Here is a 12104-nt window from a genome sequence, read left to right as displayed (position 1 = left end):
TGGGGGGGGGGGGGGGTGGGGGGGGGGGGGGGTGGGGGGGGGGGGGGGTGGGGGGGGGGGGGGGTGGGGGGGGGGGGGGGTGGGGGGGGGGGGGGGTGGGGGGGGGGGGGGGTGGGGGGGGGGGGGGGTGGGGGGGGGGGGGGGTGGGGGGGGGGGGGGGTGGGGGGGGGGGGGGGTGGGGGGGGGGGGGGGTGGGGGGGGGGGGGGGTGGGGGGGGGGGGGGGTGGGGGGGGGGGGGGGTGGGGGGGGGGGGGGGTGGGGGGGGGGGGGGGTGGGGGGGGGGGGGGGTGGGGGGGGGGGGGGGTGGGGGGGGGGGGGGGTGGGGGGGGGGGGGGGTGGGGGGGGGGGGGGGTGGGGGGGGGGGGGGGTGGGGGGGGGGGGGGGTGGGGGGGGGGGGGGGTGGGGGGGGGGGGGGGTGGGGGGGGGGGGGGGTGGGGGGGGGGGGGGGTGGGGGGGGGGGGGGGTGGGGGGGGGGGGGGGTGGGGGGGGGGGGGGGTGGGGGGGGGGGGGGGTGGGGGGGGGGGGGGGTGGGGGGGGGGGGGGGTGGGGGGGGGGGGGGGTGGGGGGGGGGGGGGGTGGGGGGGGGGGGGGGTGGGGGGGGGGGGGGGTGGGGGGGGGGGGGGGTGGGGGGGGGGGGGGGTGGGGGGGGGGGGGGGTGGGGGGGGGGGGGGGTGGGGGGGGGGGGGGGTGGGGGGGGGGGGGGGTGGGGGGGGGGGGGGGTGGGGGGGGGGGGGGGTGGGGGGGGGGGGGGGTGGGGGGGGGGGGGGGTGGGGGGGGGGGGGGGTGGGGGGGGGGGGGGGTGGGGGGGGGGGGGGGTGGGGGGGGGGGGGGGTGGGGGGGGGGGGGGGTGGGGGGGGGGGGGGGTGGGGGGGGGGGGGGGTGGGGGGGGGGGGGGGTGGGGGGGGGGGGGGGTGGGGGGGGGGGGGGGTGGGGGGGGGGGGGGGTGGGGGGGGGGGGGGGTGGGGGGGGGGGGGGGTGGGGGGGGGGGGGGGTGGGGGGGGGGGGGGGTGGGGGGGGGGGGGGGTGGGGGGGGGGGGGGGTGGGGGGGGGGGGGGGTGGGGGGGGGGGGGGGTGGGGGGGGGGGGGGGTGGGGGGGGGGGGGGGTGGGGGGGGGGGGGGGTGGGGGGGGGGGGGGGTGGGGGGGGGGGGGGGTGGGGGGGGGGGGGGGTGGGGGGGGGGGGGGGTGGGGGGGGGGGGGGGTGGGGGGGGGGGGGGGTGGGGGGGGGGGGGGGTGGGGGGGGGGGGGGGTGGGGGGGGGGGGGGGTGGGGGGGGGGGGGGGTGGGGGGGGGGGGGGGTGGGGGGGGGGGGGGGTGGGGGGGGGGGGGGGTGGGGGGGGGGGGGGGTGGGGGGGGGGGGGGGTGGGGGGGGGGGGGGGTGGGGGGGGGGGGGGGTGGGGGGGGGGGGGGGTGGGGGGGGGGGGGGGTGGGGGGGGGGGGGGGTGGGGGGGGGGGGGGGTGGGGGGGGGGGGGGGTGGGGGGGGGGGGGGGTGGGGGGGGGGGGGGGTGGGGGGGGGGGGGGGTGGGGGGGGGGGGGGGTGGGGGGGGGGGGGGGTGGGGGGGGGGGGGGGTGGGGGGGGGGGGGGGTGGGGGGGGGGGGGGGTGGGGGGGGGGGGGGGTGGGGGGGGGGGGGGGTGGGGGGGGGGGGGGGTGGGGGGGGGGGGGGGTGGGGGGGGGGGGGGGTGGGGGGGGGGGGGGGTGGGGGGGGGGGGGGGTGGGGGGGGGGGGGGGTGGGGGGGGGGGGGGGTGGGGGGGGGGGGGGGTGGGGGGGGGGGGGGGTGGGGGGGGGGGGGGGTGGGGGGGGGGGGGGGTGGGGGGGGGGGGGGGTGGGGGGGGGGGGGGGTGGGGGGGGGGGGGGGTGGGGGGGGGGGGGGGTGGGGGGGGGGGGGGGTGGGGGGGGGGGGGGGTGGGGGGGGGGGGGGGTGGGGGGGGGGGGGGGTGGGGGGGGGGGGGGGTGGGGGGGGGGGGGGGTGGGGGGGGGGGGGGGTGGGGGGGGGGGGGGGTGGGGGGGGGGGGGGGTGGGGGGGGGGGGGGGTGGGGGGGGGGGGGGGTGGGGGGGGGGGGGGGTGGGGGGGGGGGGGGGTGGGGGGGGGGGGGGGTGGGGGGGGGGGGGGGTGGGGGGGGGGGGGGGTGGGGGGGGGGGGGGGTGGGGGGGGGGGGGGGTGGGGGGGGGGGGGGGTGGGGGGGGGGGGGGGTGGGGGGGGGGGGGGGTGGGGGGGGGGGGGGGTGGGGGGGGGGGGGGGTGGGGGGGGGGGGGGGTGGGGGGGGGGGGGGGTGGGGGGGGGGGGGGGTGGGGGGGGGGGGGGGTGGGGGGGGGGGGGGGTGGGGGGGGGGGGGGGTGGGGGGGGGGGGGGGTGGGGGGGGGGGGGGGTGGGGGGGGGGGGGGGTGGGGGGGGGGGGGGGTGGGGGGGGGGGGGGGTGGGGGGGGGGGGGGGTGGGGGGGGGGGGGGGTGGGGGGGGGGGGGGGTGGGGGGGGGGGGGGGTGGGGGGGGGGGGGGGTGGGGGGGGGGGGGGGTGGGGGGGGGGGGGGGTGGGGGGGGGGGGGGGTGGGGGGGGGGGGGGGTGGGGGGGGGGGGGGGTGGGGGGGGGGGGGGGTGGGGGGGGGGGGGGGTGGGGGGGGGGGGGGGTGGGGGGGGGGGGGGGTGGGGGGGGGGGGGGGTGGGGGGGGGGGGGGGTGGGGGGGGGGGGGGGTGGGGGGGGGGGGGGGTGGGGGGGGGGGGGGGTGGGGGGGGGGGGGGGTGGGGGGGGGGGGGGGTGGGGGGGGGGGGGGGTGGGGGGGGGGGGGGGTGGGGGGGGGGGGGGGTGGGGGGGGGGGGGGGTGGGGGGGGGGGGGGGTGGGGGGGGGGGGGGGTGGGGGGGGGGGGGGGTGGGGGGGGGGGGGGGTGGGGGGGGGGGGGGGTGGGGGGGGGGGGGGGTGGGGGGGGGGGGGGGTGGGGGGGGGGGGGGGTGGGGGGGGGGGGGGGTGGGGGGGGGGGGGGGTGGGGGGGGGGGGGGGTGGGGGGGGGGGGGGGTGGGGGGGGGGGGGGGTGGGGGGGGGGGGGGGTGGGGGGGGGGGGGGGTGGGGGGGGGGGGGGGTGGGGGGGGGGGGGGGTGGGGGGGGGGGGGGGTGGGGGGGGGGGGGGGTGGGGGGGGGGGGGGGTGGGGGGGGGGGGGGGTGGGGGGGGGGGGGGGTGGGGGGGGGGGGGGGTGGGGGGGGGGGGGGGTGGGGGGGGGGGGGGGTGGGGGGGGGGGGGGGTGGGGGGGGGGGGGGGTGGGGGGGGGGGGGGGTGGGGGGGGGGGGGGGTGGGGGGGGGGGGGGGTGGGGGGGGGGGGGGGTGGGGGGGGGGGGGGGTGGGGGGGGGGGGGGGTGGGGGGGGGGGGGGGTGGGGGGGGGGGGGGGTGGGGGGGGGGGGGGGTGGGGGGGGGGGGGGGTGGGGGGGGGGGGGGGTGGGGGGGGGGGGGGGTGGGGGGGGGGGGGGGTGGGGGGGGGGGGGGGTGGGGGGGGGGGGGGGTGGGGGGGGGGGGGGGTGGGGGGGGGGGGGGGTGGGGGGGGGGGGGGGTGGGGGGGGGGGGGGGTGGGGGGGGGGGGGGGTGGGGGGGGGGGGGGGTGGGGGGGGGGGGGGGTGGGGGGGGGGGGGGGTGGGGGGGGGGGGGGGTGGGGGGGGGGGGGGGTGGGGGGGGGGGGGGGTGGGGGGGGGGGGGGGTGGGGGGGGGGGGGGGTGGGGGGGGGGGGGGGTGGGGGGGGGGGGGGGTGGGGGGGGGGGGGGGTGGGGGGGGGGGGGGGTGGGGGGGGGGGGGGGTGGGGGGGGGGGGGGAGTGGAGCGAGGGGGGGGGTGGGGGGAGGGGGGGGGGTTGGGGGGGGTTGGGGGTTGCGGGGGAGGGGGGGATGGGGGAGGGGGGGAGGGTGGGGGGGGGGGGAATGGGAATAGCACAGCTTCTGGAACGATGCATGGGACTCTACCACCCTGTCTCTTGCCATCCTGGTAAACCCTCCCTTGAATAAGCAGTTTCTTCTCCGTGGCTGATTCCGCACACGCAGAATAATGCACTTTCAAGCTGCTTTCAGGGCTCTTTGAAGCTGTGCGGAATGGCAAAAACAGTTGTGAAAGCAGCTTGAAAGTGCATTATTTTGCGTGTGCGGAATGAGCCCTTGAGAAAAGGACAGTACAACTTTTTCAGATTCTTTCCCCTTTGATTTCTCATTTGCCCCCTGATAAGGCAACAACTAAGGGCACCGTGATTAAAACTGTGTTACTTTATTGCAAGATCATTTTATGCTCGTTGGGGCCCGAACCAGAAAAGGCCTGGCTCAACTCAAGGCTGATGGAACTTCTTCCAGGCTAGGGAGAGGGAAGGACAAGGGTTTTAGCGCCTCACAGCATCCGGCTGCTCTAGGACTGTCACAGCTCCCTTGCTTCCCCTCCTTTGGGAGAGGGAAGGTCGGGGCTTTTCGCAGCTCAGAGCAACCCGAACCGGTGGAAAACCTCTGAATCCCACCACTGGTCTCAGTGTATTTCTGTCTGCCTCAATCTGTGGAGAAATGCAGAACTGATACAAGGTCTCTAAAGGAATCACCAGAAACTCAACATAGTTTCCAGGGTTTCCTAGAGAGGTATTCTCTACTTCTGGATTCTATCAAAAAGTGACATCACACCATAGATCTGGTAGCCATTTTTATTTTATTCTTCTGTTGCTGTCATTAAGAGCAGGGAACCTGAGATTCCCTGTCCTTGTGGCTGACTGGCAACACTGCAGATATCCCTTGCTTCAATTCAGTGTATTACTCCCGGAACTGTCCATTGCGAGTTCAAAGAAGCAGGGAGCTGTTTCCTTGGACTTTGTAAATCCCCAGGCATTTTGACAGCATTATACAAGAAAATAATATAATATTAACATCAACCTGAGGGAAATAACACCGTAATGCTTTTTTTCTACCACCAGTTGGGGCTAATTATTATCATCCCTGCAATCATCAAATTAACCACAATTACTTCCACATCTATTCCAATTTCCTAGACAGAAGATTGAAGGAAACTATTAATAGTCCCCATGCCATTCAGAGCAGGGGAAGGACAGAGAAGAATTCATCAAGCTCAGCCCAGACATTGGGATATACAAATGTACAATCAAAACGCCCGACCATTCAAACAGGATAGTCGGAGACACATGGAAACGTGGTCTGAACAGCTGAACTTGTTTCTGGAACATTTTTCACTCAAGACGGTGTTGTTTCTGGTGGTTGAAATTGCATTAGTGCCTCTGGCAATGTGTAAGGTTTCTCTTAGTAAATGCCCCATCAGGGATCCTCTTCCTATTGTTCACAAATACTATAAATCAGGGGATCTCGTCATTGCTGCCATTCTGTCCCAGATCTACATTGCTATCGATCCAATCACATTCGAAAAATGTCCCTCTGAGGAACTGTTTGCTGACCTTTCGTAAGAAAATGCCCATTTACTTACCCCTTGTGCAAGTAGATTTGAGTGAGATTCAGTTTGCTGGAAAATGGTTGGCACATAGTTCTGTTCTTGCTTTTCATTCTTGATTTCAAGATCCAAATGTTGTTGGGATCTGTTCTTCTCTTTCCATGTTATGTTGCAGTTAAGTCTATTATGTTGGCCACTTTTGACGATTTGTTTAGCAGAATTATGACGGGTCAGCCCTCCTTGATTCTGTCCAGAGATATTCTGCATTCTAACCTACTGGTTGAGGATCAAATATGTAGTTTGGGAAATATTTTAATCTGACTCCACTGAATCAGTACTGAGTGTCCTTTCTGTTTGCTTTTTTGTTGGTTCAAATTCCGATGGTCCCTGCAAGGTATGTACTTATTACTTAGAGAATTTTTATGTCTTCTTTTCTGGGGGAAAAGATATTCTTCATCTCCACAGAGCTGTGAAGTATTACAAGGTCTATTTTTCTCAAATAGAACTCCTCATATTCTGGGGATATTGTCTTTCCGGTGTCTTAGATGTAAGGTATGGATAGCAGTTATGTTGGGCTGGAATCAGACAGAAGAAGACTTCCTTTTCTGCTTGAAGTCATCTGCTCTCATTGCAGGTTCCTGACTCACAACTACCAGCACATCCTAGCCTTGGATTTTGCTGTGAAGCAGATCAATGAAAATCCTCAGCTCTTACCCAACATCACTCTGGGATTTGACATCTACAACAGCCATTTCGATCCAAGGTGGACCTATCTTGCCTCAATGGAACTTCTCTCCACACAGGGCAGGTTCATCCCCAACTACAAGTCTGCTGCCCAGAGCCGTCCCGTCGCAGCCATAACAGGGCCTAACTCTGACATCTGTGTCTACGCGGCAACCATTCTGTGCACCTACAAGATCCCACAGGTAAGGTATAACCATGGAAAATGAAACATTAGTAAGCCCTTAACACTTTTTCTGTCCATTTAGATATGTATTGCAGACAAGGACTGGCAATATTATAAGGTTAGGTAGAGTTCATGTGTAGCTGAAAGGCTGTACATAGAACATAACTCATATGTACAATTATTTAGTACATGCCTCTGTACTTATGAAATCAAACAATTCAGTGTTAATCCTTTTGTGTACGTGCCAATGATATAAGAATGTAGAGCCTGTTTACCTCAACTTGGGCTCCATTAATATAAAAAGTGAGTTTAGTTGGCAGGTCAAATGATACATTCAATAATGTCAAACAGAGACCACAAAAACACTAATAGTAGTTTTGAAATCTCTCCCCTGCTACTCTGTCTGTAGATCTCATATGGCTCTGCACCCAGGACAGATAACAAAATGCAAGCTGTTTTCTTTCACCAAATGTTCCCAAGCCAGACCCATCAAAATATAGGGATTCTTCACCTTCTGTTATATTTCAAGTGGACGTGGATTGGGATGATTTCTCTGTCTGATGAGACAGGAGAGCGATTTGTACAGGACATGGTTCCTATGCTGTCTCAGAATGGCATCTGTGTGGACTTCATCGCCATAATCCCAGATGTAGCATTTTCCAGTGAAGCTGCTGAGGGAATGGCTAAGGGGGTTGAAATGTACAAAGTTGTCATGGGAAGCACTGCCAAAGTTTTGGTCCTCCATGGGGAAATTCACATCATGATCATTTTAAGATTGCTCCTCCAACTTCCAGAAACGTATTACATACCACTCAATGCAACCGGTAAACTCTGGGTTATGACAGCTCAGATGGACTTCACCTCTCTACCCTTTCAAAGAAACTTCGACATCAGTTCTATCCATGGTGCCATATCCTTCGCAGTTCACTCAGTGGAGCTCTCAGGATTCCAGGAATTTATTCAGGAGAGAAAGATTAACTCTGAAGAAAAAGATGGCTTCCTCAGACTATTCTGGCAAGAGACTTTTCTTTGTTCATTCTTAAACTCCGCAGCAGTCCAGAAGGATGGAGAAATCTGTACTGGAGAGGAGAAACTGAAGGACCTTCCTGGATCTGTTTTTGAAACCATCACAACTGCCCACAGCTACAGCATCTACAACGGAGTGTATGCTCTGGCGCATGCTTTGCAAGATTGGCAGTTCTCCAGTTTCAGACGCAGAATAACAGCACACGGCGGGCAATGGAATCTTCTAGATCAAGAGGGGTGGCAGGTGACCTTCTAATCATACTAACTCACTTATTTGTTAAATGGATTTGTTGCCGAAAACATGTGCACTTGCTTTTCACTAGGAACTTATGATAGCTAACACACAAACCACTGCAGGCACAACACACCACAAAATGAATCCTTCCATTTTCAATCACTGTAAAACATCCTGAATACATTTCATACAGCCTCGCTAACCAAATTTCATATTTCTATTAACCTCCCAAAAGAGCTGCCGGAAGTACTCTTAATAGCAGTCCCGAAGTGAAGAAGTGAATGTGTTACCATGGTATTTGTACACAGAACTAACTTCCCCAGAACAGGTGGAGGAGTAACAAACCTTCCTGAGGAGGGCATTTGAATAGGTGACTGGAGCAGTGGGTTTGTATGCTTAGCAGGAGTTAAATTTTCCAAGTCAATCAAAATCCCATTTCACTAAACCATGGCCCCTTCCGCATGGAGGCGGAAGGGGTCGGCTCGGTGTAACCCACGCCGACCCGACGACGCTGGGACCATCCGCATGGACAGTCCCAGAACCAGCTGGGACGACGGCACAGAGCTGCGCCGTCATCCGGGCGACTCACCAGTCCCGTGGCCCTCCAACATGTCACCGAGGCCAGGGGACACGCCCCCCTGCCTTGCGCAGCCGCTCCAGGGTCGCAAGGCAAAGGCATCCCCAAACCTCAGCGGCGTGCCGGAGGAGCGGGACTGGTAATCACTTCCCGATGGGAAGGCGCTTGGAACGGCAGCGGCTCCAAGCCAGCGTTTCCAAAAAAACCACGCTGGGGAAGCGTGGTTTGGAAACACCGGATTCGCGCCGGGGCTGCGCAGCAACTGCGCCGTCCCCAGGCCGTCATATTCCGCCCGTGCGGAAAGGGCCCATATCAGAAGGTACAGCAGTTTGGAGTGGTGTGTCAAATTCAACAGAGTAATAGTGGGGAAAATACACTTTATAGGAAAAAGAAGATCTGGGACTGCTGGAAACAGGTGCTTCGGTGTTCCTTCTCCAACTCCACAGTTGACACGAATGGAGAAATGTGCTCCGGAGAGGAGAAATTGGTGGCTCTTCCGAGATCTGTTTTTGAAACCATCACAATTGTCCACAGCTACATATATACATATTACATACCTAAGCCTTTATTGGCATAAGGTACAAAAAAAGGAAGAAGAAATCAATAGAAAACCGATACAGCAGAAAAAAAAGTAAAAAGAGTAAATATATTAAAGTCGTTGTGCCAGCTAGAGTTCTTTCTTAACTCTCTTAACCCAACCTGCCTCACAAGGTATCTGTTAATTGTTTCTGTAACGGAGCTGTTTTATATTTGCTATCTTATACAGACTGACTGGTTACATTATTTGAAATCTTTATGGTGTTATGCCAGATTTTATTTTCTAACTATTGTATTCATTAAAATAGTTGTAACTCTTGTCTTGCTAACTGTGATTCCTCAAAGCAACTTAGGCCCCTTCTGCACACGCAAAATAATGCATTTTCAAACCACTTTCACAACTTGGGTGCTGTGTGGTTTCCGGGCTGTATGGCCGTGTTCTAGCAGCATTCTCTCCTGACGTTTCGCCTGCATCTGTGGCTGGCATCTTCAGAGGATCTGATATCCTCTGAAGAGATCAGAGATCCTCTGAAGATGCCAGCCACAGATGCAGGCGAAACGTCAGGAGAGAATGCTGCTAGAACACGGCCATACAGCCCAGAAACCACACAGCACCCAAGTGATTCCGGCCGTGAAAGCCTTCGACAATACACTTTCACAACTGTTTGCCATTCCGCACAGCTTCAAAGAGCACTGAAAGCAGTTTGAAAGTGCATTATTCTGCTTGTGCGTGAATGAGCCTAAAAGAGTAATTTGGCTTTATCACTGCATTTTGGAGTGGGCAACTGATCAGAGCTTGCTCTAACCTGATTGGCTGAAGCTACCAGACCTCATCAACCCTTGGGAGCTTAGTTGATTGGGCTTTTTCAAAGTACTTGGATGGGAGACAATAGAGCCGTGGTGGTGAACCTTTGACACTCCAGATGTTATGGACTACAATTCCCATCAGCCCCTGCCAGCATGGTCAATTGGCTATGCTGGCAGGGGCTGCTGGGAATTGTAGTCCATAACATCTGGAGTGCCAAAGGTTCGCCACCACTGCAATAGAGGAAGTTAAGTGATCCTACTCAGGGACAGGAAATGGTAAACTAGCTCTTCTCTTCTCTTCTCTTCAAAATCCTAGCGTGTCGCCATCAGTGGGCTATAATTTTTCATCACTAAATGGTGCTCAAATATAAGGCCCCTTCCGCACACGCAAAATAATGCGTTTTCAAACCACTTTCACAACTGTTTGCAAGTGGATGTTGCCATTCCGCACAGCTTCAAAGAGCGCTGAAAGCAGTTTGAAAGTGCATTATTCTGCATGTGCGGAAGGAGCCTAACAGTTTTTAGGCTGTCATTAGTATTTTTTGGATTTTTCTGTCTTGAATTTGGTGGAAGAAGACAAAGAAGTGTTTGGATTTATACCTCGGCTTTTTCTCCTGTAAAGCAGTCAACAAACCCTCCCCACAGTAGACACCTTATGAGTTAGGTGGGGTTGAGAGAGTTCTGTGAGAACCATGACTAGCCCATGGTCACTCAGCACGCTTATTCTGTAGAACAGGGGTAGGGAACCTGCGGCTCTCCAGATGTTCAGGAACTACAATTCCCATCAGCCTCTGTCAGCATGGCCAATTGGCCATGCTGGTAGGAAGCTTGATAGAATGTAGTTCCTAATTTGTATCGCTGGTCTACTAATGAGAGCACCGCAGAGTACGGAAACAAATCTAGTTCACCAGGAAAGAGTCTGCCACTCAGGTGGAGGAGTGGGGAATCAAACCCAGTTCTCCAGATTAGAATCCACCTGCTCCTGATCACTGCACCACATTGCCTTACTAGTATATTGACATATTAAATGTTGTAAGTCTCCCCATTGTGTACCTGAACATACATTTAAGGAAAATAATAACAACAGTTCTTTTGTTTGGAAATGTATCATCCCATTTCATATTTGCTTATCTTGCCTCTCTGTACGAACGGGTGTTTTGCTTTTTGTCTGCCTTTAGATCGACCACTTTCTGAGAAGTGTCTCCTTCAACAACAGTGCTGGGGAAAGCATTTCCTTCAACGCAAATGGGGAATTAGTAACCGACTTTGATATTGTCAACTGGGTCACCTTCCCAAATCAGTCCTTTCTTCGAGTCAAAGTGGGAAAGGCCGACTCAACGGCTCTTCCACAAAAAATGTTCTCCATTAATGACAAGGCCATTGTATGGCCGGCTATGTTCAACCAGGTAGGATTTTTAAATGCTCTAGGTCGGAAACCTCAAGTAAATCTCCCACTGTTGAAACAGGAAGAAAATATTCACATATTATTTTTTTCCCCTCTGTGTTCTGTTGATTAGCTGATCATTTTCTTCTAAAACTGTTTTTAGAAAAACCTTGAAAGAATGTTTCACTATATTTTGGGTTATGTTATTAACATCCTTTGTGTTCCTTCCAAGCAGATTATAAGTAATTATATATTTAGATATATAGCATAGAAAAAATGACAAGGCATAGCAGAATCCTCATGGAAAGGAACAGCTCGATCAAATAAAAATAACTGGTTTTTATACCCCACTTTTCTCTACCATGAGGAACCTAAAGGCAGCTAAGAATTGGCCTTCCCTTCCCTCCCACTAGACTTAAGTCCATAATGCCCAGTGGGGGTTTTCTAGCAGGGGGGAGGTTTGTATGCATTTTTAGCATCCCCACACCAATGGAAAGGCTCCTTGGGAGTGGCAGGCTCGTGCAGGCATGGAGTCACATGATCGTTGGACGGGGCTTTGAACATAAGGCAGGAGGTATCAACACTCTTCACAGCAACTTTGCTACCTTCAGTTCTTGCTTGGACCTTTATCTTTGATTTTGCTGACTTGACGGGCATGGGATCTCAGCCTCAAGGGACACTACAGCTGGAAGGTTCCTGCCTTAACAAAATGCCTCATTTTGAAGGATTGAAATGGTGCTTATATTGTCCGGAACAAAAGAATACAAACGTTTCAATTGTCCATTGCACTCCAAATGTTCCATTGACGTCATGCTATCATGCCATGCCAACCCATTATAACTGCAATTACACCAATACAATATACATTTGGGAAAGCGAATGAAAATGGGTGTGTTTAATACGTATCTTTCATTTGGGCCAGGTGCAGCCCCTTTCGGTTTGCAATGAATACTGCTGTTCTGGTTACAGCAAAAGAATGATCGAAGGCAGACCTTTTTGCTGTTATGACTGTATTCCGTGTCCACCAGGGAAGATTTCAAATGAGAAGGGTAAGAGATTCAAGTATCAGATATGTTCATTGTATTTCAGTATGTACAAAGGCATGTAGACGCTTGAAGCAATCCGCAGCAGGCAGAGGCGGAGCTACAATGGGAACATCCGGGGCGGCTCACCCCAGGTGCTGCCATTGCAGACACGCATCGGAGGCAGGACCGGGGAGTGTTGAGGGT

General features: G+C 60.1%; 1 protein-coding gene across 1 annotated transcript in view; it reads left to right on the top strand.

Moving 5' to 3' along the window:
* LOC125444378 (vomeronasal type-2 receptor 26-like) overlaps positions 1–12104 on the top strand; it is a 54689-nt gene that overhangs the window by 40677 nt on the left and 1908 nt on the right. The window contains exons 4-8 of the mRNA XM_048516789.1: positions 5197–5414; positions 6151–6328; positions 6719–7579; positions 10670–10897; positions 11798–11924. Coding sequence (XP_048372746.1) covers positions 5197–5414; positions 6151–6328; positions 6719–7579; positions 10670–10897; positions 11798–11924 — 1612 coding nt within the window. The remainder of the gene's footprint in view (positions 1–5196; positions 5415–6150; positions 6329–6718; positions 7580–10669; positions 10898–11797; positions 11925–12104) is intronic.

The sequence above is a fragment of the Sphaerodactylus townsendi genome, linkage group LG15 (genome assembly GCF_021028975.2).
Source record: "Sphaerodactylus townsendi isolate TG3544 linkage group LG15, MPM_Stown_v2.3, whole genome shotgun sequence".
Lineage (NCBI taxonomy): Eukaryota > Metazoa > Chordata > Lepidosauria > Squamata > Sphaerodactylidae > Sphaerodactylus > Sphaerodactylus townsendi.
Note: the sequence above shows the minus strand (reverse complement) of the source record. Positions and strands in the feature narration are given on the sequence as shown.